The sequence below is a fragment of the Sturnus vulgaris genome, chromosome 18, assembly GCF_052056855.1.
Source record: "Sturnus vulgaris isolate bStuVul1 chromosome 18, bStuVul1.hap1, whole genome shotgun sequence".
NCBI classification, from domain to species: Eukaryota; Metazoa; Chordata; class Aves; order Passeriformes; family Sturnidae; genus Sturnus; species Sturnus vulgaris.
In genome coordinates this window covers 4,239,856-4,261,152 of record NC_142260.1, presented here as the reverse complement: position 1 = coordinate 4,261,152, position 21,297 = coordinate 4,239,856, and the positions used below count along the sequence as shown (strand labels likewise).

Below are 21,297 nucleotides of genomic sequence, written 5' to 3'. Positions count from 1 at the left end.
CACCGCGCCATCCCCACCACCGCGGCTGCGGGCGTGCAGGCCGCGGGGACACCGAAATGGCAGCTGCGGGGCGACGCGTGGAGGCCGCCATGTTGTACGGAGCAGGGGGCAGCCATCCTGCGCGGCGCCAATGTGTCGTCACGGGCGCGGGGCGGGCGGTTGGATTTGAACGGGGTGGCGGCGGCCGGGGAGCGGGAACCGGGACCAGAGACCCGGAAACCGGGATTCGGGAGCGGGGGGGCCCGAGCGGGAGGTAAGAGCGGCCGAGGGGCCCCCGCGGAGGAGGAGGCGGTGCCGAGGCAGCGCGGGAGCGGCGGCGGCCGTTGCCGGGGCCCGGGGCGGGAGCGCGGGAGAAGGCGGGGGGAGAAGGTCGGCGCTGCCCCGGGAGCGGCCTCGGGATCGGCTGGATGGAAGGAGGGCTGAGGCGGTGCCAGCTGCAGTGGGCGCGGAGCGTGTGGGGAACCCCCCGGTGAGGGCGGTGCGGATCGATCCGAGGTAATTCCCGTCTGGAGAAGGCGTTAATGTGGTGTAATTAATGATAGGGGTGATTAATGCGCGATAAGTGATCGATGAGTGTTGGGGCGGTAAAGCGAGGGCGCGGGGACAAAAAGAGGCGGAAAAAAAGGGATTATGTGGGCTCATCCTGACGGGGAAAAGGCCGAGGAGGGGCGGCAGGGATGGACTGAGGTGTTCTGGAGCCATTCCCGTGTTCACAGTCAGACGGGGGGGAATAAAACCAGGAGATCTTCGTCAGCACAAGGACTCAAGGACTGTAGAGAACTTCCAAGCAGGATTAGAGGAGAACAGTTAAGGAAGGTGGTTGGGAAGTAAATTTCAGATTAATATCCCCAATAGCAGAGTTATCAGGGCTTTTAAAACTCCAGGTTTCTCTTCCCTGTTCCTCCGTTCTTCGTGTGCTCAGTCTGACCGAGAGTGGGTTTAGATGGAATATTGGGAAAATTAATTCATGACGCTGGAGGTTTATGTCCAAAAAGGAGACAGAGGAGTCCCATATTTATTCATGAATAAAGGGAGAGGGCATGGGGCATTTTCCATGGGGTCTCTCAAATTGCTGGGGCATGCAGCTTCCTTTTTATCCTAATTTACCTTTCCCCATTGGCTAAGGTACTTGAGAGATACAGACTTCCCGAATTGCCTAATACAGACCCTCTTCTAAATGTGCACCCGCTGTCCCTTCTTCTTCTTTGTATCTTTGCTCTTTTTCCCCAAGCCCAGGAATTTAGCAGGGCCTCGGATAAGCAATAATTTGTGTCAATATAAGTAACATTGTCCCGTTGCTTAACTCGCCCAGCAGTTTCTGGCTTAGGCAGACTCGTAGTTTGTAAAAACACGTTCCTCCTACTCATTTCAGGAGGGTTTTAAGAAAATCGAGCCATGCTCTTCTGGTTGTATCTAGAGAAGGAACAGGAAGCAACAGGCATAAGCTGAAATATCAGAAATTCAGTTTAGAGTAAGAGGGAAAATGTCTTGTATGTGTCAGAGAAAACATTGTCTTGGGTAAGGTTTGATCTCATTTATCTCCCAGCATTTACCAGAATCTTAACTTTAAATAAGAGGTCAGTTAACCAGTAATAGTTAAATTGTTAGCACAGCTGTTTTCTGATATGATATACAGAGGGAATCTATGTCTGATGTGAATGTAACAGGAGAACATTGACTTGGGAGGCTTGTTGTAGTTCAGAGCGTTTACTAGAGAAGGATGTAGAGGAAAAAACACAGCATTAAAAGCTAATAGCCAGTTGTGGATCTGTGCAGTTTTCCTACTGAGGCTTATTAATGGTTTTGAATTTTGGTGCTATATTCTATAGGAAAAGCACATCCTTCACAATGGACAAGATTTACACAGACCCTAACATGGAAAAGTGAGTTGAAACCCTCTAAGAATTTTACTGTGGTATAAATATTGCCCTTTTTAGAGACAAAACTTTTCGTAATGTATTTCAACATCCTTTAAATGAAATGTGTTATCCATGGTGAGGAAGACCAGGGAGTTTCTTTAGTGTTTGGTGAGGGGATTTCATAGTGATGGATTGTCAGGAGATGAACTGACCATGGGATTGAGGGGGGGCAATTTGCTGAGTTTTCCAAAGCTTATTCTGGGAACCAGTGCTGAAATGATCAGTCTGTTCCAAGCACATTGTTTATTTAATTTCACACTTGTAAAAATAACAGAGAAATCAATTTATTAACCTCGAAACCGTGGCAGGACCATTTAGGAATTTGGTGCAATTTTGTGCCTTCATACTGATGCTGGAAATAGAACACAAACTTTTCCAGGCTATGTAATGATAATATAAAAACAAAGCTTTACTTGGAAGCCTTCAGGTACATAATATGGTGAAAAACAGTGCCCCAAATTAGATCCTTATAATTGATAGAATTGGGCAATTAGAATATCTGGCCAATATCGTCCAATGAGAGGAGCAGTTGGTTAGGTAATCTCCCTCCCTGGCTTCTACCCTCCTCCCCTACCTTTATTATGCCAGTGATTACAAAATAAAATGTCCTTGGAGAAGTAATAGGCAAGACGAAAAAATTTTAGGAATGTGTCAATAAGTGCCTGTTCACTGAGGGAAGGAAAGGTGGGAAAATACTGGAAGTTACACTGAAGCATTTAACAGTCTACAGAACTACAAATTCTTGAAGAATACATAAAAGCTAAAAACTTTAGGTATTGATACTTATTTCTCTTTTTCCCCTGCAGTGATAACACAGAGCACATCAGAAGGAAGAGACTGTCCTCCGTGAGTAACCTACAGCATTCCTGGAAAAAAAAGTGTGTGGGGGGGGAAAGGAGCCAAGGGAAGCTGAAAGAGAAACTTGCTTGCTCTTGGGAGTTGAGGAAAAGCATTCCAAAGGAGCCTGTTACACTGAGAGGATTCACTGGGGCACTGTTGGCTCTTAGAATCTTTCTTGATCCAAGAAGACAACTCTCAGCTATTGTATTTTCTTTCAGATTTTAAAGGCTCCACGAAATCCTCTGGATGATCTGGGAAATGGGAATGAAATGACCCAGGTCGGTCTTTCCTACCAATCCTCCTCAGTGTTTAGCTGCTTAAACCGTGTCACTGGAATAACAGGGGTGGTTTTAATGCACCATTTTTGATAACAACATTAACACACCGCTTTTGTTTGGTTTTGTGTTTCTTGCAGAGCTGTGCAAACCTGTTGTGTTTTGGGTTTTTTTTGGCAGGACATCCACGTGGAGAGACGCAGGAGGAGCTCACGCAGAGTCAGCTTTGCCAACACCATCAAGTGAGGGAGCTGAAGGGTGCACACCTCCATCCCTTCCTCAGCCAAAAATGCAGGAATAATCCTTCCCCTTGCCATAAAATGCAGGGAATAATCCTTCTCCCTGGAAGTGTCCTCACTGAGCAATCACAAATGGCTGCAAGCAGCAGGAAGATTGTTATATCAAATTGGGTTGAACCCCTGCAGCCATTATTCATTTTCTCTTCCCAGCTGAAAAAAAGCCCAGTTCAGTGAAATTCAATGAGTTAGGAATTTTTCTTTTCCATTCATACATCTTAAGTGTCATAATGACATCTTCTCCCTGAAAAATACAGCTGGGTTCAGTACACTTCTGGCTTTTGATATCTCATTTTAGAACATATAGAAAATATTTAAATTAGTGCTGATTTTTTTTTTAATTTGCTTTTAGAGATGGTTTTGTGTTTTTAAAAACTGGTGTTTTTTTCTTAGCTGCAGAGTCTTCCAGCGAGATCTTAAGAACAGCACATCAGAGACAGAAAATACAGGTAAAACTCCTTTTTCTTTTTCTGGTAGGTTTCCTAGACTATTAACAACCAGATTTAAACTTGAATTTAAGAAATCAGATTTTTTCTGTTTGGGGAAGGAGCAACATGGTCAGCTCTTTATCCTGGCCTGGCTGAAAAGTCCTTAGTCACAGATTTTGCCATGAGAAGACACATCAAGAGTGAGAACCTCAGAACATTGTTTTCTGTGAACTTCACTCTTGTTTCAATGTTTTATTGGGTCAGAATGGTGTGGGGTGTGCAAAGCCTTTAAGATAATCAAGTACAAATGTGATCATGCTTCTCACATTGTAGTGTTGTCATTTTCTTATTTTTAGGGTGTTCAGCAGATGAGAAGGATGATACCTTGAGTAATCAGTAAGTATCATGTCTGATAGATATTTGTTGTTATTCAATGTTTATTACCAAAGATTTTCCTCAGAAAAAGCTAAAGCATTAGTCTGGCCTCAAAGTTCTTGTAGATAAAACACAGTGGTGGGATCTGTAAAATTAAAATTACTTGGTGGTAAAATAACAGATATGACACTTTGTATGTGAGAAGGGGAATTTCACAGAACCATAGATTTTATGAAAAATAAAGAATTAATCTTTTCTTGTCATTTAAAAATTACAATGCCGCTGTATGTTGAACAGTGGTTTGTGGCATAACAGATAATTTCATGGGAAAAATAAGAATGTGACTTAAATTAGAATATATTGAAGACAAATAAGCAGTGTCTGATATCTGCTGCCCAGACCCACATGTGCTGTGCCTCTTCAGTTTATTGATCAAGGCTTCTCTTTGAAACCTTTTAACAAACTCAATCCCACTTTTTGTAGGAATGAAGATCCTGGGGCTGTTTCATGTGAGATCACTGGTGAGTTTGAAAAGAGATTTAATAACTAAATGACTCTGTATGTTTAAAGCTATTGATTATGTTTGAGAAATTTTAATGTTCCTAGAGCAATCTCCCTGCCTTGGGAGAGCTCTCTCTGGATAAGCTTTGTCCCTTGAAGTTGTTCACAAGAATCCTGTCATGGAAGTCTGGGTGGCCCTTCGAGTTGCTGAAAGGAGTAATGGAAATTTTTTTTAGAATATATTTGGGTTTAATTGAATTTATTTACTCAGCACATGGAGCTTCAGCTCAGTGGATAAAATAATAATCAAACAGCAGAAAAACTGGAATATTCCCTTTCTTTCCACAGGGATGAGCACTTTGCTTCATGCCCCCATCCAGGTCTTTGGCCAGCAGGCTGAGGTATGTGAAGGCTTTAATTTTTGGTGTTGAAAATACCAGTGTCCAAAATACATCACAAGAATTTAGCAGTAAAGATTAAAAATGTTAACTGCCTAAAACATAAGCCTTTATATTCACAAAAAATTCTCTTGAAAGTGAATATTCTATATTTTGAAGTGTGTCCTAATCTGATAGGGATTAGACTGCAACATAAATAACTCTTGCTTCTGAAATATCTTTATAACGTCTCAGTAATTAATTCTAGTTCCTCCATTCTTGTCTTCTTTGCAAGTCTTCATGAGCCTCACTTACTTTTTTTGCTAATAAAAGTTTTTAAGGCAAGTATAATAATCACAATTATTTATATGATCACAGTTAAAGTTTTCAAAAGGCCAACTAACCAGTCAGAGAAAATACAAATTCTTTAAATATTTTATTTAACTAGTTACTTTCTAATTCTCTGCTAGATGCAGCAACCAGTTCCTATCTTATTTGATCATCTGATTTAGCAGTCACATTTGGAATCTGCACAAAACAAGTATTGTTTAAATTCAAATAACCACATACCCCATGTTTGTGTAACAGCAGTAGGTTTAAAGCTAATCTGTTTTGTAAGGTCCCACATGTTATAGAAATTACACTCTGTAATTTGCCAAAATCTTGCTCTAACTTTAAGTCTACATTTTCCTTCCCGGAAATGAAGAATATAGTTTTTATTATTATCATAAATTATTTATAATTTTCATCTAGATCTTGTCTGTGCTGTATTTAATGTGTGGCTGCTTTTTTTTACCAGCATGTGATGAGCTCAGGGTTTAATTCCTTCCACTCTGAGTGCAGTGTAGGTCACCAGGGGGACTTGATATGGTCCTTTCCACTTCTCTGGGTTGCTCCAAAACTCCAGGTTCTGATGAACCCCAGATCTTCTGGTTTGAAAGGAGGTACAGGCGAGTCAGGTCCCAGTGATTTGTTGGCAACAATGTACCTTTTAAAACTTACAAGAGTTAATTTTAATACTATTATATTAATTTCAGTAAAATTTTGAGGCTTCTCTTGCCTTGTTGGTGCAGCATGGGAAAGTTCCTGGCCATCTAGGGAAAGTACCAAGATTCTAAAATGTACCAGCCCTTCATTCTGCCTGTTCAAATTCTGCAAATTCAAGTTCTTCAAATTCAGTTTGCCAATAATTACCTGGTGAATTCCTCTGTATTACTAGCCCTGGAGGTGGCCTTCCTTCCTAGAGATTATTTTGCAGAACAAATTACTTATTTTTCAGTAACTGGTCTTAATTTCTGTCATCTTTGTGCTTATTATATTCCTTTAACAATTAGTTACTTTAATTTCTATTTCCTGAAGTGTTTCTTGGTGGTTTTTGTTCAGTTATTCATTACTTTGGAGGTACAATTACTCACCTACATGAATTTACTAATCACGTGCTGGGATTTTCTGTAGCTTCCAGTGGTGAGGTTAACTGCCTGTCCTGATTTGGTTTTTGTTCTCAGATATTCAGCTTTTTGCTTTCCAAGCTTCTTTTTTTTCCTGCAAGATCTCAAAACTAAAATATATTACTGCCTCTTTGCTTATTTGTGCCATTTTCTTTGACACCCTGTGTCCAGATTGTTCTAATAAATGTAGCAGACTTAGAGTAGCAGGGTCACTTACTTTCAGTCTTGATTGCTGGCAGAATACTTTCCAATTTGATGTGCTGTCATGAGTGTTTACAGATTAGCTGCCACTGGATGAATATCAGGAACTTTTCATTAATGGCCCTTAAATCTTGTACTAATCTATAACTGATAATATTGATGTGTTATATTCTGATAAATATTCTTTCAATATTCTAAAAAATTTGTATAAGTCTTTCTAACTTACCTCTAAGTTAGACTTAATAGGACATTGGTTTTGCCTGGCTTGGAGATACTTCCTTTTCTTTACAAATTGCCAAATACTTTTCAGCTATCAACTATCACAGCACAAAGTGCCAAATACATTTCAGACACTAATTATCACAATACAAATTGCCAGATATACTTCAGCCACTAGTTAATACAAATTACTAAAATATACTTTAGTCACCAATTATAATAATCAACCACTTGTTTCTGAGTGAGGACTTCTAATTTTGATTTCGAACACTTTAGTTACTCTATCCGGATTTTCCCTCTAAACTCCTGCCACCTTTCTCCATGATATTAAATCCACTATTAAAAACAAGATTACTGGACCATAATTCCCAACCACCTGCTGAAGGGGAGCCATCAGAACTTTCCTGGCATCTCCCCCAACATCTCCTTGCTGCCTTCTGGTGCGTCCTGCAATTCAACCAAAATCCTCCTATCCCCTAAAACATTCTTTCTGTTCCAGTCACTTTTCCAAGACTCACTTCTGTGTCTGACCATATTCACTGTGATTAACGATTGACCCCCTTTATTCTTTGCCACAGAGCAACCATCAGCTCTAAATCATCCTCCTCTTCTTCTCTCCTGCACTTTAAGCACCTCTGTCCCATGCTGCACACAAAACAACACCTCTTTCAACCCTTTGCCTTTTTTTCCCAAGTGTACAAGGAATTTCGTCCCACTTATTTTCCATTCTACAAAACAGCATTAATTTGCAATATATATTGTACTGCAAGGTTCCATCCTTAGGCCACTTCTCTTGATCTTCCAGTGTGTAAAGTGGCCACCACTGATTACAAACTTCTCTAGGTTTTCTAGTTCTCCTTCTTACACAGTGGACACTGAGCAGTTCCATAGGCCAGTAGTTTTTGGAGAGCATTGTGATAACTCATCAGGTGTAGACAATTTATCATCTGGTAACAAATATATTCATTATACTTGATAAAATATAATGTATCTCATTACAACTTCCCCCCACAGCTATAAAACTGTAAGTGCTTTCTGTTAAAGAAACTGAAATATCCCTTATCAGTGGTGAAAAAGTCTTTTGAAACATCCAGCATGGTGCTGCTGCTTTGGGGCAGGTGGACAAATAAACAGGTGAAAAAAAAAGGTGGAAATCATGTTGTAGAGAAATTGAAAGTACTGATCCATAAGCCTCAGTATTTGGTCTGTGCTTGCTAAGATGTGTCTAGATGTGAAGTGTAAAATGAGACACATTGTTTCATTAAAAGCCATCTAAATATATATTTGCATCATTTAATCATCCTTTCCTCAAGTATGTTACTGCTTTATCAGGGAGGCTTGAAATTAACAGTTTTTTTTTTTTTAATTACTTATAGAGCTAAAACTTTAGGACTTTACATTAGTCAACATTAGCTGACAGAATAAAGCCATGGATCATTTGTTTTAAGTGCCAGTCACTGAATTCTCTTTTTTGTTTTGTTTTGTTTTTTGTTGTTGTTCTGTTTTTCAGTGGCATGACATGGACCACACAGGTCCAAGGACGGACAGGATGGACACCACCCTCCTCTTCTCAGAGGAGAATGAGATGGAGATGACAGCCAGTCACACTGCCATGATCTCACGGAACCTCAGAGCCCCCCAGCCTGACAGAACTGAGAAAATAGACTTCACCTCCTTCCTGGCTAAGCTCAACTCCAGCCAGGGGCAGGCAGAAACCAGCAAGGAACTGAGTTTGCTCTCTGACCCCACAAACCATCCGGGCCCGTCTCTGGAACAGAAGGAAGAAGCCCCTACTGTGAAAAAAATAGATTTTGGTGAATTTCTGCAGAGACTGAAGTCAAACAATCCTGCTGAGAGACCTGACAAGGACAGTGTTTGCTGTGTCCCTTCCCAAGGCTCGGGAGATGTGACAGGACTGTCCGGGGAATTTGGCCATTCCCAGGAGCCGCCGGACACCTGCAATGTGACAAAAGTGTTTCGAGGCCGAGAAGGTGGGATGGAGATGACAAAATGTGAGGCAGCTGATGTTAAAATTCCATTCCCTGGTGTCAGTGAGGTTCCACCAGAGCAGTGGGAGTGTGCAGATGTCACTCAGGCGTTTGCAGACGAGGGCATGGATGTGACAACCAGTCACACTGCAAAAGTCTCCTTTGCCCTCTCCACTGTGGGCAACCAAAGTCTCAAGTTCCCAAAGGATTTCCCACCCACACAGGTAGATACTTCTGTGTTCAGGAAAGCATCTAATCACAGCTTAAATGTTCAGCAGGACCCTCAGCTTTGTGCAGACAGAAAAACATCAAATGCTGAAGGCAGAGGAGACCCCCCAGTGCTGCGAGCTGGGAAACAGGAGGCCAGGGCATTGTCTTCCATCCAGGGATCTGTTTCGTCTGAGACTGTCTTCAGAGGGGACAAAACTGTTGTGTTTTCCAAGTGTGATGACATGGAAATGACTGAGAATTACACAGACATCATCTATATGGCCAGCACCACAGAGGAGGACAGTTCATGCCATAAAACCTGTGAAAAGCCAGTGAGTACCAACACTCCACTTGCAGGGAGCAGATCCCCGGCATGTGGCAACATCCCAATGGGTCTGGCACCTGGAGATAATCCTCCTGCAGGGCCCTATGAAATCAGTGCACTTGAACTGCCTTCAGCCTCGGGTGGACATGTGGAAAACATGTCCCAAGCTCGTGGTCCTGCTGCAGCCAGCACTGGGTTTGGCTCACATGCACATTCGGTGGCTGGTGCTGTTCTGAAGAGCAGGTTTGATCCCTCTACAAACCCCCAGCTTGTTTTTGCAGGTGAGAAGACAGTAATATTCGCAGGAGAAGACATGGACTTGGCTAAAACCTATGTTAAGGATGGTGGAATGAGTGTTGATAATGAACATTCCACTGCAGTGTTCTCTTCTGTCACCTGTAAACCTCATTTCCTGGGTAACAGATCCATGTCTTCCAATGTAACCGAGCAGGAAGAAATGGAAATAACAAGAAGCCACACTGTTTTCTTTGATGGTCAAAGCAGTGGGATAACAGCAGAACCAAAACAAATGCCCTGTAAAATAATTCCAAGAAAGAACCAGAACAAAAATGTCACTGAGGGTGACATATCTGCATATTCTGTAGATATGGACAAGGAAAATGTTGAAGTGAGGAGTATTGATGGGAATATTAAAAAGAGCCAGGCTATGGAAAGGATGGTAATGGTTGATAAGAAGCTTGCAAAAACCAACTTTCAGGCAAGTGGTCTGAGTTCCTGTGCCAAGAACATGTGTTTGTTACAAGAGCAAAACAGAGGAGTCCCTGAGAATGTTGTCACTAACACCAGTGCATCCCTGTCTTTGCAAAGCCAAGGAGTTGTATCACAGCCTCTGGAAAAAAACCTTCCAAGCCTTTCAGATTTCTGCACAAATGACACAACAGGCGTGTTTTTAGGTGATCAAAGCATGGACATAACCAAAGCTCATCCTGCTGCCCTTGAGATTGCTCCTATTAACACTGAACAAGAATCCAATAATTATAATCAAAATGCTGCACTATCCAAGCAGCCCTTTCCAATTTCCTGTCATCGTGTGGATATCATGAGTCAAACTGCAGCAATGGAGTGTGAGGACTTGAAAATGAACACCAATAAGCAAATTGTTGCTGCTTTGCCCCCAAGTGGTTCATTTTCTTTCAATAGCAATCCTGCTCCCTCTGGAATGAGAGGAAATCAACAGTTTGGGACAGTAATAGGAATAAATGCAGATGGCCAAAACTCAGAGAGGCAGGAGAAACCCCAGCCTGTGAGGGCATTAAGCAGAACATTGCCAACCCAAGGAGACTCTGACAGACATTTTTCCATGGATAAAACAGGTTCTTCAAGAGAGGATTTAAAAACTCCTCCCTCAGCTCATGGGCTGCTCCAGAGGGGTGTGGAAGAACCAGTGTGGGCCAGGACATCTGAGGCACCCAAGGGAAGTTCCCAGGTGTCTTTTTTTGGAGAAAAGTCTGTTGTGTTTCCCCATGGTGAAAACATGGGCACGATTGGCAAGCGTGTGATGATGGTTCCAGATTACACCATCAACGTTTCGTCACAAAACAAAGCAGCACCTGGATGCTTTGGTCAAGGTGGAAATGAAACAATGTCCTCAGAAAACGGGGCCACGACGACAACGCCGGTGGAGCAGGGTGGGTGGGAGGCTGCAGGTGGCAGAACCATCAGTTTTGCTCCAGCTGAGGATATGGAGATCACCACAGCTCACCCAGCACAGCACAGACAGCCCATCCTAGCCATTCCTGCTGACAAAACCATCGTGTTTGCCCACAGCCAGGAGGACATGGACATCACTGCATCCCACACTGTTGCTGTCAGTAAGAACATCTGTGGGTTTGAGGCCCAGCAGCCACCACAGCACGGTGGGTTGGTGCCCTGCAGAGATGAAATGGATTCCTCACAGTATGCCACAGAACCTAAGGATAAGCCCAGCATTTCTTCTTCTGCTTCTTCAGACTCAGCATTTCCTAGTGATAAAGGAGCTACCCAGGTCCCCAGTGGCACAACACCACATTCCATTCATTCTCTCTCCTTTCAGGAAAGTCCTGTGGAGGTGGGGGCACCACAGGATCATGGCCTTCCCACAGATAGTTCTGCTCCTTTAAGCAGGGAGCAGGATCTCATACCACCAGAAAAACTGCAGTCAGAGGAAGTATGTCTCAAGTTCCCAAGCAAGGGCCCTGTGGATCACAGGAAAGAAAGTGGCAGTTTGGGATCCTGTGTTGCCTTTCCCATGCAGGGATCAGATGCTTGGAAGGGTCATCCAGATGCCCCTGGTACTCAGAGAAACCAGCTAGTGGAAGAGGATTCACATCAGTGTGGAGATCCAGATTTGGGCTTGGCTGGAGCAAACCTCGTTCCAGATGCTAACAAGGAATCCAAGAAAAATGAGGAGCCCTCAGCTGAAGGGGAGGTACCTCCAAAAGACTTTCAAATAAACTCTGAGCAAACTAGGCAACCTTTGATCAGTGACACTGCAGGGGATCAGGCACATCCCACTCTTGCACCAGCAGCTTCAGATATTTTAGGTGTTTGTTCAACACTGATAGATAGGACAAGAAAATCTGTTTCTGTTTCCAAAACTGCTTATTCTGACCAGTTGCCCAGTTCCTCAGCTCAGCCAGAGGATACCCTGAGGTCGGGAAAAAACACTGTCAGTGAAGAAAATAACTTCTGTGACACCAAAAAGCAGGAGGACGCGGGTCTAGAATCTGGAGCTGATCCCACAGAAATGGCACCTAAGAATAAATACCCAGGAATAAATATCCCTCTGGGTATATTCCAGCCTAAATTACCAAACAAGAGGAGTCGCGTTTCCAGTGCACAAGACATAAATGCAAAATCAGACAGAGCAGAAGCCCCAGCTCCAGCAAACACCAGTGAAATCCCAGGTAACAAGTCCAGTAGGCAGAACTTCAGTCCTTTTCAGTTCATAGCAGAAGAATTTCTCCCTGTGTGCCTGGAGGAAATGGATTCCAATGAGTCTGTCAGCTCCGAACTCGTGGAAAACACTTGGGATGAGAAAAATAAAACCCAAATCCCCTGCTCTGAAAAGGATCCATTTGAAGAGACAAAAACTTGCAACATGAAAAGAGCATTAGGACAAACTGAGGAGGATCTTCAAAGCCCAAAGAAGGCCAAGAGGGATCAACATGTGGATGCTGGGGCCTCTCAAGACTTGGAGGTGAGCTTGGTCCCTCACTGTAAGGATCCCTTAACCACCACCAGGCTTAAGTTTTGGGGATGTAAGTGGGTCTGTTAGTAGGTTTTCTTGTTTTTCATAATCACCAGTTTGCTGTCATTTCCCTGTGCCATTCCCTGTGGTTTTCATTGTTTTGCCAAGTTAGAAGAATCAGATTGATGTGTGCAACAGTCCTGTACCAGGCAAAACAGGCAGAATGAGGGATTTGCCAATTTTAAACCAATCTCTCCGTAGAATCCCTTTAATCTTTTCAAGGAACAGCTACAATAAACCACTGATCCAGGTGAGGTTGTTTTATGTAACTATACTAATTGATTTTTTTAAAAATTATTAATATTAGGTGACTTTTGATGTTGTGCCTCAGGACCAAGCAGAAGTTGATGCAGCTGAAGAACCTCTAAGTCTCTCAGCTAAAAGCCCTGAGTGTCCTCAGGCCAGCACCAGCAGCTCCCTGGATTCTGTGAAGGGTGACATAGAGTCAACAAGTAAGAGACCACTTGTGATAAGAGTCCCAAACCTTGTGTTCTTTGCCCTGTAAGAATGTTATTAACCTACCAATGCCTCCCCCTTTCTGTTTTGTTTTCCCAGTCCAGCGCAGCAGTCAAGTGGAGTTCCAGCTCCTCACAGACAGCATTTGTGAAGAAAATTTATGGGAGGTACGGACAGGGCTGGAAGACAGCAACTTCTTGTCCTAACAGGAAAAAAACTCCTGTGTTTATACACCACTGAGCGTTCTGTCTTGAAAAATTTGACTTACCTGTATGTTTTTCCTCAAATGTACAGAAATTTCAGAGTGGCGCTATCACAGTTGGGGAGTTTTTTACCCTTCTTCAAGTCCATGTTGTGATTCAGAAGCCCAGGCACAGCCAGCTTCCAGCCAGTGTGAGTAGAACAATATAACTGACCTTAAATAATACTCCTTTGTTGGTTTGGGTTTTAATTTTTAGCAACTCAGACGTTTAAATCTTTAAACGAAAACCAGAACAGTTTTCCATCTCCTCACCGAATACCATATATTCAGGATTATTGTTCTTGGATAAATATGCTAATTCTTGCTTTTTAAATTTGTTCCAAGGACAGTAGATTTGAAAGAATTAGAAGCTCAGTCTTCTTTCACTTTATCTTCTCCCTGTGTCCATCATCCACTACTGCCTGCAGCTACTCTGAGCTCCTCCTGCCTGTTCTCTCTCCTTTAGAAATGCTTCACCATGATATTGCCACTCTTTTATTTCCTCACCTGAAGAAAAGGGAAGAAATACAGAAGTCTGCCTTCTAAATCCCTTCCATTTTTTATTTAAAATGCTCTCCCTGCTTAGTTACACTTTAAAAATTTATTCATACTGAGTTGTCTTTAAATATTCATCAGGCTTAATAATGCTGCTACTGTGGACTAGTGATTGATAAAAACCAGACACCTCCCCCACAAAAGTCCTGAAAACTTCCTTTGAAGGAGTGCAAGTAATTAATGTCAATTATTTAAGAGCTTTACTACACAGGCAGCTTGCTGAAATGCCCCCTTTATATTTATTTGAGGAATAAAGCTCCATAAGGCTTCCCTAAGGCTTGAGAGCTTTGATTCTGAATTAAGCATAACTTTGAATTAAGTATTGTTTTATTGGGGAGCACTCTGCTTATCTGCATAACATATACATGTTTTCAAGTCTTTAAAAGAGAGACCTCTTTCAGTAATATTTAATTTCATTTTTTTGAGCTCTAATGATGAGGCACATGTCCCCAAAGGAAGCCTGTGCTCTGCTGTGAGGAAACACAAGGTGTGAAAGCAGAAATGAAATGATTGGAAGCTACAATTTCTGAAAAATATGGATTTATTTTTTTTTCTTTTCTTTCCTACTTTTCCCTGTGTTTTTCCTCAGTGTGCAGTCAGTGCACCTCCCACTGCAGAGGATCTCATCTACAGCCAGTACATTCACCGGCCCAAGCTGAGGATTTATGAGGAGGATTGCCAGGACCTGTCTCAGAAAATAGTGGAGTGAGTGGTTTTCCAATCACCCAGTTTATCAGTAATTCCATTTTTTCAGCTCTAGGTGCATGGAAAGGGCCTGAAGAAAGTTAGTACATTACATACAGGAAAAGTAAAATACAGTTGGTTTTTTTTTTTAATTGCAGACTTAGAAATTAATTGTATAAATATCACCGTGCTGCTTTATGTGGTCATTGAAATTGCTACAAGACTTTCAACTTTTTTTTTCCCCTCATATTTCAGGTTAAAACCACATGTGACTGTCCTGGATCAGCCCCTGGTGAACGTGATCAGGAGTTTGTGGGAAGTAATGAGAACCTGCACTGATGAAGAGGTAATGCTACATGGAAAAAATGTTTGTATGTAATGAAGAAGGGAGGTTAATTTATTTATTCACATCATATAAGAACCAGAATGGTCACAAAATAACAGCAGGTGAAACAAGGCAAGAAATTTTCTCAATGGAAAACTGCTGACAACTTCCAGTGTTACAGTCAGGAGAATGCAAGGAAATGTGTCCTTTGAAATATATTAAAGGGGAAAGAAATGACCCACAGTTACTGCATAGAAAACCTAGAAAGTTTATAAAAGTATCCCACAAGAACTGAGAGATTCTGTTTTCTGTGATTCTAATGCCAAGAATAAAGATCTATTCCTTGAAAATAAAGAGTCTAAATTTATTAGAGACACAATAATTGTAATAATTCATCTTTAGTTTGGTGTAGGTTATCACTGAGGTTGAGTGCTGAGCTAGAGTCAGGAAGGATTTTATTTCCATTCACTTTCTCTTCTGTATTTCCCATTCATCACAGCTGAGTAAGTTTGGAGCAGAACTGAACAAAATGAAATCCTGTTTCACCAAAGAGGCTAAACTCTTGTCTCACAGTGAGAAGGAGACATTGTACAAGAAACTGCTGCAGAGTGCTGAGGTAAGGAGCCACAGGGCTGCAGGTATTTACCTTTAAAAATCACTGCTACCACATTTCCTATCTTTAAATATGTAGGAGCTTAATTCCTATAAGTGTGTACTCTTATGGGGGTTCCTTTCTTATAAATACATTTCCCTTCTGGATTCAGTAAGCATTTAGTAATTTCTTATTATTGGCTATTGCCCATGGTTTGTCCATTGCCTTTTCACTAGCTGCTTTAATTAATTAGTGAGCAAAGAGTTCCATGGTGATCCCAGAAGAAAATTTCAGCTTTTAAAATAATATCACTGACTCAAGTACAATTTTCTTATCTTAGGAGCAATACAAAAAGCTCCAATCAAGAATGGAAAAGGTGGATGACTGTATGAAGGAGGCAGAGAGCTCCACGGCTGCTCTGGAATCAGGTGTGTATTTCCAAAGAGGTGGCCAATATGCTGCTTTCTCTTTTTTCTTCAGAGCTGCTGTTTAAAAGGTCAGTTCAGGATTCTGTTGTTGTGGTTCTTTGATACAAGCTGTAGTCAGAACTCGGCATTGCTGTGTAACGATGCTCTGTAGCTTCAATTCTTTTTCTCCAATGCCTTGAGTAGAAATCAAATTGCACAGTAGCAGTGCAATTAAAACAAGTTCTGCTTGATCACTTTTTGAGGTTTTTTCCCACGGTTCTGTATTTTATTTTGTATTTTATTTATTTTATTTTGTATTTTATTTTGGTTAACTTAGAAGTGCTGAGATTTCTAGAGCCCCCAAACAAACAAAAGTGACTCCAAGTATTGAGTCTGGGAGTTCTGCACAGACCTGACACTTCTTTCCCACAGATTCCTTTTGGGATGAAGAAGAAGCTGGCTGCAGTGCTGGAACAGCAGGAGGGCAGAACATACAGGAAGGTAATGGAAGCAGCTGAATGCACTTTTTGTCTGGTGTTTTAGAACCTGGAGAGGGTGATACTCAACCCTCACCCTGATGCATTAACTGAGAGGGATGCAGACACTGCTGTTGTCTTTTCTGCATTGCTCATAGCTAATTGCATAGGTGTTAAAGAATGAAAAGGACTGGTTTTTCCCTGGAGAAAGGGGATTTAGAGCTTGCTACCTGAAGAGTGTGTGCTGGTTGTCACAGTCAGTATTTTATTGTCCAATAATTATAACCTTTAACTCCATAAGAACAGTGAGTGCACATCAAATTAGGGCTGTCTGTGCTGTTCTTTTCTCTCATTTTTTTCCTTTTCTCTCCTTTTTTCTCTTTGCTTTAGAATTGCAAAGCATCACAGCCCAAGAACAGGAACTTCTGAGGTAAGATGTCAGAGGTTTTAAGAATCAGGTGCACACTCAGATTTTAGAGGGTTGGTCTGTTTTTAACCATTGTACCACATCCCATGAGATTGGTTTATCCTTGCAGAGAACTGTCAGAGATGGATGCTGAGGATGAGCTTGATTTGGCTGAGATGGAGAAGCTCAAGAATACTGAAAGGGACTGCCTGGAAATCCTGAAGAAATATGAGTAAGGAAAACACCTCCAGGTTTTATTTTTTGATAGCTATTTCTGGGGCCTTATATTTGTACATGAACGTGTTTGGGTTTGGTTTTCCTTGTTATTTGATGTGGGAAATCTTGGAATGCTCATCTCCTTGCAGCCTAAGGTAGGCACTAAGTGGAGAACTTCCATGTGTGAGGCAGTTATTCCATTGGCAGCTTTGTAGTGGTACTCTGTGTTCAGGGTTTCTACATCCAACACCCCTTCAATCACCAAATTGACATTTATATAAAATTTATAGTAATATGCTTGCATTCCCAACGGATTTTTTATATTCTGTTGGAATGAAAGACACTGTTTGGCTTTAGAAAATTTCATTGCTGTATGATATGGTAAGAACTGCAAGTGCATTTAATACACTGATGTTTGTCCCTCAGGAAGTTGTTTGGGTTGTTTGGTTGAAACTTGTGATGATGGTGAGTTTTTTTTCCCCCCTTTTCAGCTTCACTGAGTGGGAGTTGATGGAATGGAGTGAGCAGCAAGCTGTCTTTAATTTTCTTTATGATTCTGTGACACTCACAGTCGTGTTTGGACCCCCAATAGGTGAGTCACAAAATAGGTTGGTTTGTGTTTTATCAATTTGCAGTGTTGGAGAATAGAAACCTAAAATGTCCATATTTGTAAAGATCTGCTGAAAGGAAGTAGGAAATAGAAAATATATTACAGTGTGTAAGCTGAGAAAAGTGGCTTTGAATATGTTTTTTAGATGAAAATTCAGAAGTTGATGTAATGCATGGCTGTTTCTGAAGACGGAGAGCTGTAACTCCAGAACCAAGAATGGAAATAACTGAAGTTTTTAAACTTTCTTTCCTAGATGGTGAATTTTTTGCTGCACATCCTTCCAGAAGCATCGTTAGCCTGGACTTTGAATCTTTCCTGTATGGTGAGATTTTTGAATATTGTGAAAGTAGCAGCCCTGCTAATCTTTTGTTGGGAAGACCAAATGTGTGCTTGATCTTCTAATGCTTTATGAAATGGCTTTTCAAAGATTTCTGGGTTGGTTTTTTTGTGTTGCAGAGGAACAAGCTCCACCCTCCTCGTGTTTAGTCCAAAAACTCATCTTCCAGTTTATTGAAAGTCGGGGAAGCTGGCAGGAAAAGTGTCCCACGCTGTGCTACCTGCCCCAGGTAACATTCCAGGGAAACTTAGAAGACTCTGAAAAAAAAAAATCATCCAATTATTATTTTCTTCAACACAGAAAATAGAACTGAGCTGAGAACCAAAGCATTTTAATGAAAGCTTCAGGAATGCAAACCAAAATCTGCTTCAGGAATATTCTGAGGCATGAGGGGAAATACCTCTCTCTGAAGGCAGGAGTCCTAAAAGCTGAAGTTTATTTTAAAAAACTTTTTTTTTTTTTGTCCTGGAAAAAAAAATTGAGCTGAAGGCCATTCTGCCTCCTAAAAAATGTAGGTTTAAATTGCCAAGCCAAACTTTTGTGTTCCTGCGTGGCTGTTGGCAAAGAAAGGACAAATTTAAAGCAAAAAATGTCCATTTGTTGTACTGGTACAATTTCATTTTTCCCTCCAAACTGAGGTAGCAGTTGAACCACGTTTATTTGTTGTACTTTCTAGGATGAGCTGTGTGTTCAAGCATCACATGGTCACTCCCTGAGTGCTGATGTTTGCTTTTGTGATTGCCTCCCCAGGCTCTCTTTGACATCTCCTTGGTGGTGAATCGCTGCAAAATCCTGGGAGAGGAGTTGGAATTTCTGCAGAGGTGGGGTGCAAAATTCCATCTCCTGGAGACAGATATCAAAGGCACAGAGTGAGTAAATTCAGATAATCATGATGGGATTGTTGGGGTGTCCTGTGCAGGGCCAGGAGCTGGACTTTGATGATCCATGTGGCTATCAGACAGCCTCTCCTTCCTTGCTGTTTTCCTGTTTGACTAGCTTTTCTTAAATATTTAGGCCAAATTGTAGAAATGCAAAGGAAACAGAGCCAAGAGTTTACCTGTAGCTTAGGGCTTTGTTTCCTTTAATCTTGTGTTTTCCTCAGCCAAGCAGAATCAGTCGTGGAAGGAGGAAGGATGCAGTGAAACTGAAATTTACTTTCTTTACTTTCCATTTTCCTTTGCTACTTCCCAATTTTGTGGCATGTCCCAGTGGTACAACACAAATACAATTTTGCCTCATCCTTCCATTATTGATGCATCTCTTTAATTAAGAAGTGTCCAATTATTAACTTGCCCTGCCCACCTTGGTGCTGTTCCAGAGATTATTCTAATTTTGTAGCTCCCTTTGCAAGAGTGCCATAAACTCCATAGAACTGGAGGCAAATCAGTCCTACTTAAAGCATTAGAAAACCTTAACTGCCTGGGAATATTTTATGTTAACTAGAAAACACATTTTTAGTCTTTATTTTCCCATAATTTCTGGATGGCTCTGTGAATTATGTGTGCATTAACTTTTTCTGTGGGGGAAGTTGGGGGTTTGCATTCTGAAGTGTTGATAAAGTGTGAAAGGGCCTTTTTTGTCTTATTCCTGAAGTTCCTGTGGGTCTGTGTTGGAACTCTTTAGAAGTTACTGTACTTGTTGCATCAGTGACATCACTTATTTCTGCTCCTGGCACTAATTCCAAGGTGGAAACAGCCCATTTGACCGTTTTGCATAGATCTTTGTGTTTATTTCCACAGGGTGAAGCTTCTGTTCTCCTCTTCGGTGGCTTTTGCAAAGTTTGAGTTGACTCTGGCTCTCTCTCATGATTATCCATCTGCTGTACTTCCCTTCAGGGTCCAAACGCACGTTGGGAATATTGGGTGAGCTGACAAAGCACTGCTGCATGTGACTCCATTCTGAAGTAGGGATGGGGGGATTGAACCCTCAGGATCCTCTGCAATGTGTGATAATTTTATCTTCCCCAGGGAGAAGGAAATTGCTGCAGTTCTCTCCGGGGTTCCAGCTGGTCACCACTATCTGCAGAGAATAGTCTCCTCAATCCATCAGAATCTGCTCCAGGGTCCCAGATGATCTGCTGCATCCACAGGCAGGATTGAAGCAGTCAAAATGGGTAGTCTGTGAGTTTAGTCTTACGAGAATTCCAGCTGTGTCTCCCTGAAATGGGAATGCTGTTACACGCTCAGCTCCAGTGTTCCTGCCTATTTAGTATCCTTGTGGCTTGGACCAAGCAGAATGCTTGGTGTAGGCTACAAGTTTTACAAGAGCAGGGGTGTCTAAAGAGAAGGAGGAAATTCCTAGATCCCTTGTAAATTCAAGGTGCCTTTTATCTTCTGTCAGTCACTGGTGGTCATTCCTAGCACAGACAGTCATGATTGGATACTCATTCCAGGCATGGATATTCTTCTGTATTTATGGGCTATAGCCCATAAATTTTGTCACTTACAGAGCTCTTTGACAAAGCAATGATGAGTGTTCTCTAAATTATTACAACTGGAATTTACTTTTGCTGTTGTTATTTCACTACCACGTACAGTTTAACAGATGCCACCATGTCCAGTGTTTATCCATTGCCTGGCACCCCTCTCAGGCCAGACACTATGTCCCTGCATCTGATTAATTAACCAATTAACCTGTAGCAATTAAACCCAGTCACCAAAGTCAGAAATAATTCTGGAATTAAGGCTAAAAATCCCTGTGCTTGCCCACAGACTTTGGGATGCAGCAGCCTCAAAGCCATCACTGTGATATTTCTGGCTGAAGTTAGTTCTGACATTCATTGTCTTAGTCCAGCACTTTTTCTGGGTGCTGGGGCACTGTCCCAGTTTGGAATGCCATGGAATTTTAGTGAGGAGACTGAACTCCTTAAACTTGGGAATATATGTGAGCTCTAGCTTGGTTTTGTGTATAATTTTGTGTATTATGTGAGTATTGCTGTTCGAACTGATCTCACCCTGACTGTTGCTGAGCCAAAGCACCAATCCTGGCTCAGCTCTCAGTTCTGCAGCTGCAAATCTTTGTGCTCTGTAAAATATGTTGAATTTAAAAATGTTTTTCTGTATTTTAGTGTTTATATATTTTGTCTTTTTACAAAGTTTGCGTCTGTTTGAAAAGTGGAAGTTAAATAAAGATTGGATTTATCACTCTTCCTGTTTCACATGGGGATTATGGGCTGCTCTATTTAAACTGGTGATTGAAAATTCAATACTAAATTCAATTCAAAATACTGAAATAATTATGTTAAATACTTGGTAAGACTTTTTGTAATATGATTTTTTCCCTTGCCTTTTCTAGTGCTAGTTTTCTATATACTGGCTTTTCACAAGAATTTATTGTATTT

General features: G+C 41.5%; 1 protein-coding gene across 1 annotated transcript; it reads left to right on the top strand.

Annotated features, from left to right (window-relative positions):
* The first annotated feature begins 298 nt into the window (after positions 1-298).
* Positions 299-21,103, top strand: KNL1 (kinetochore scaffold 1). The gene is made up of 26 exons (XM_088175281.1): positions 299-495; positions 1,830-1,883; positions 2,726-2,765; positions 2,978-3,037; positions 3,215-3,276; positions 3,724-3,779; positions 4,115-4,154; positions 4,617-4,654; positions 4,983-5,035; positions 8,390-12,601; positions 12,984-13,104; positions 13,208-13,275; positions 13,403-13,501; positions 14,494-14,609; positions 14,844-14,934; positions 15,413-15,529; positions 15,846-15,933; positions 16,345-16,413; positions 16,779-16,818; positions 16,925-17,026; positions 17,502-17,602; positions 17,874-17,942; positions 18,077-18,186; positions 18,708-18,826; positions 19,697-19,819; positions 19,925-21,103. The coding sequence occupies exons 2-26, from the start codon at positions 1,849-1,851 to the stop codon at positions 20,028-20,030; spliced, it is 6,135 nt and encodes a 2,044-aa protein (XP_088031407.1). The 5' UTR covers positions 299-495; positions 1,830-1,848; the 3' UTR covers positions 20,031-21,103.
* The last annotated feature ends 194 nt before the right edge of the window (positions 21,104-21,297 follow it).

Excerpts from the sequence above, each read along its gene's own strand:
- KNL1 (XM_088175281.1), top strand. The coding sequence starts at position 1,849 with ATGGACAAGATTTACACAGACCCTAACATGGAAAA. Across the intron at positions 15,934-16,344 it reads CACGGCTGCTCTGGAATCAG|ATTCCTTTTGGGATGAAGAA; the intron begins GTGTGTATTTCC and ends TCTTTCCCACAG. Across the intron at positions 17,603-17,873 it reads CGTGTTTGGACCCCCAATAG|ATGGTGAATTTTTTGCTGCA; the intron begins GTGAGTCACAAA and ends TTTCTTTCCTAG.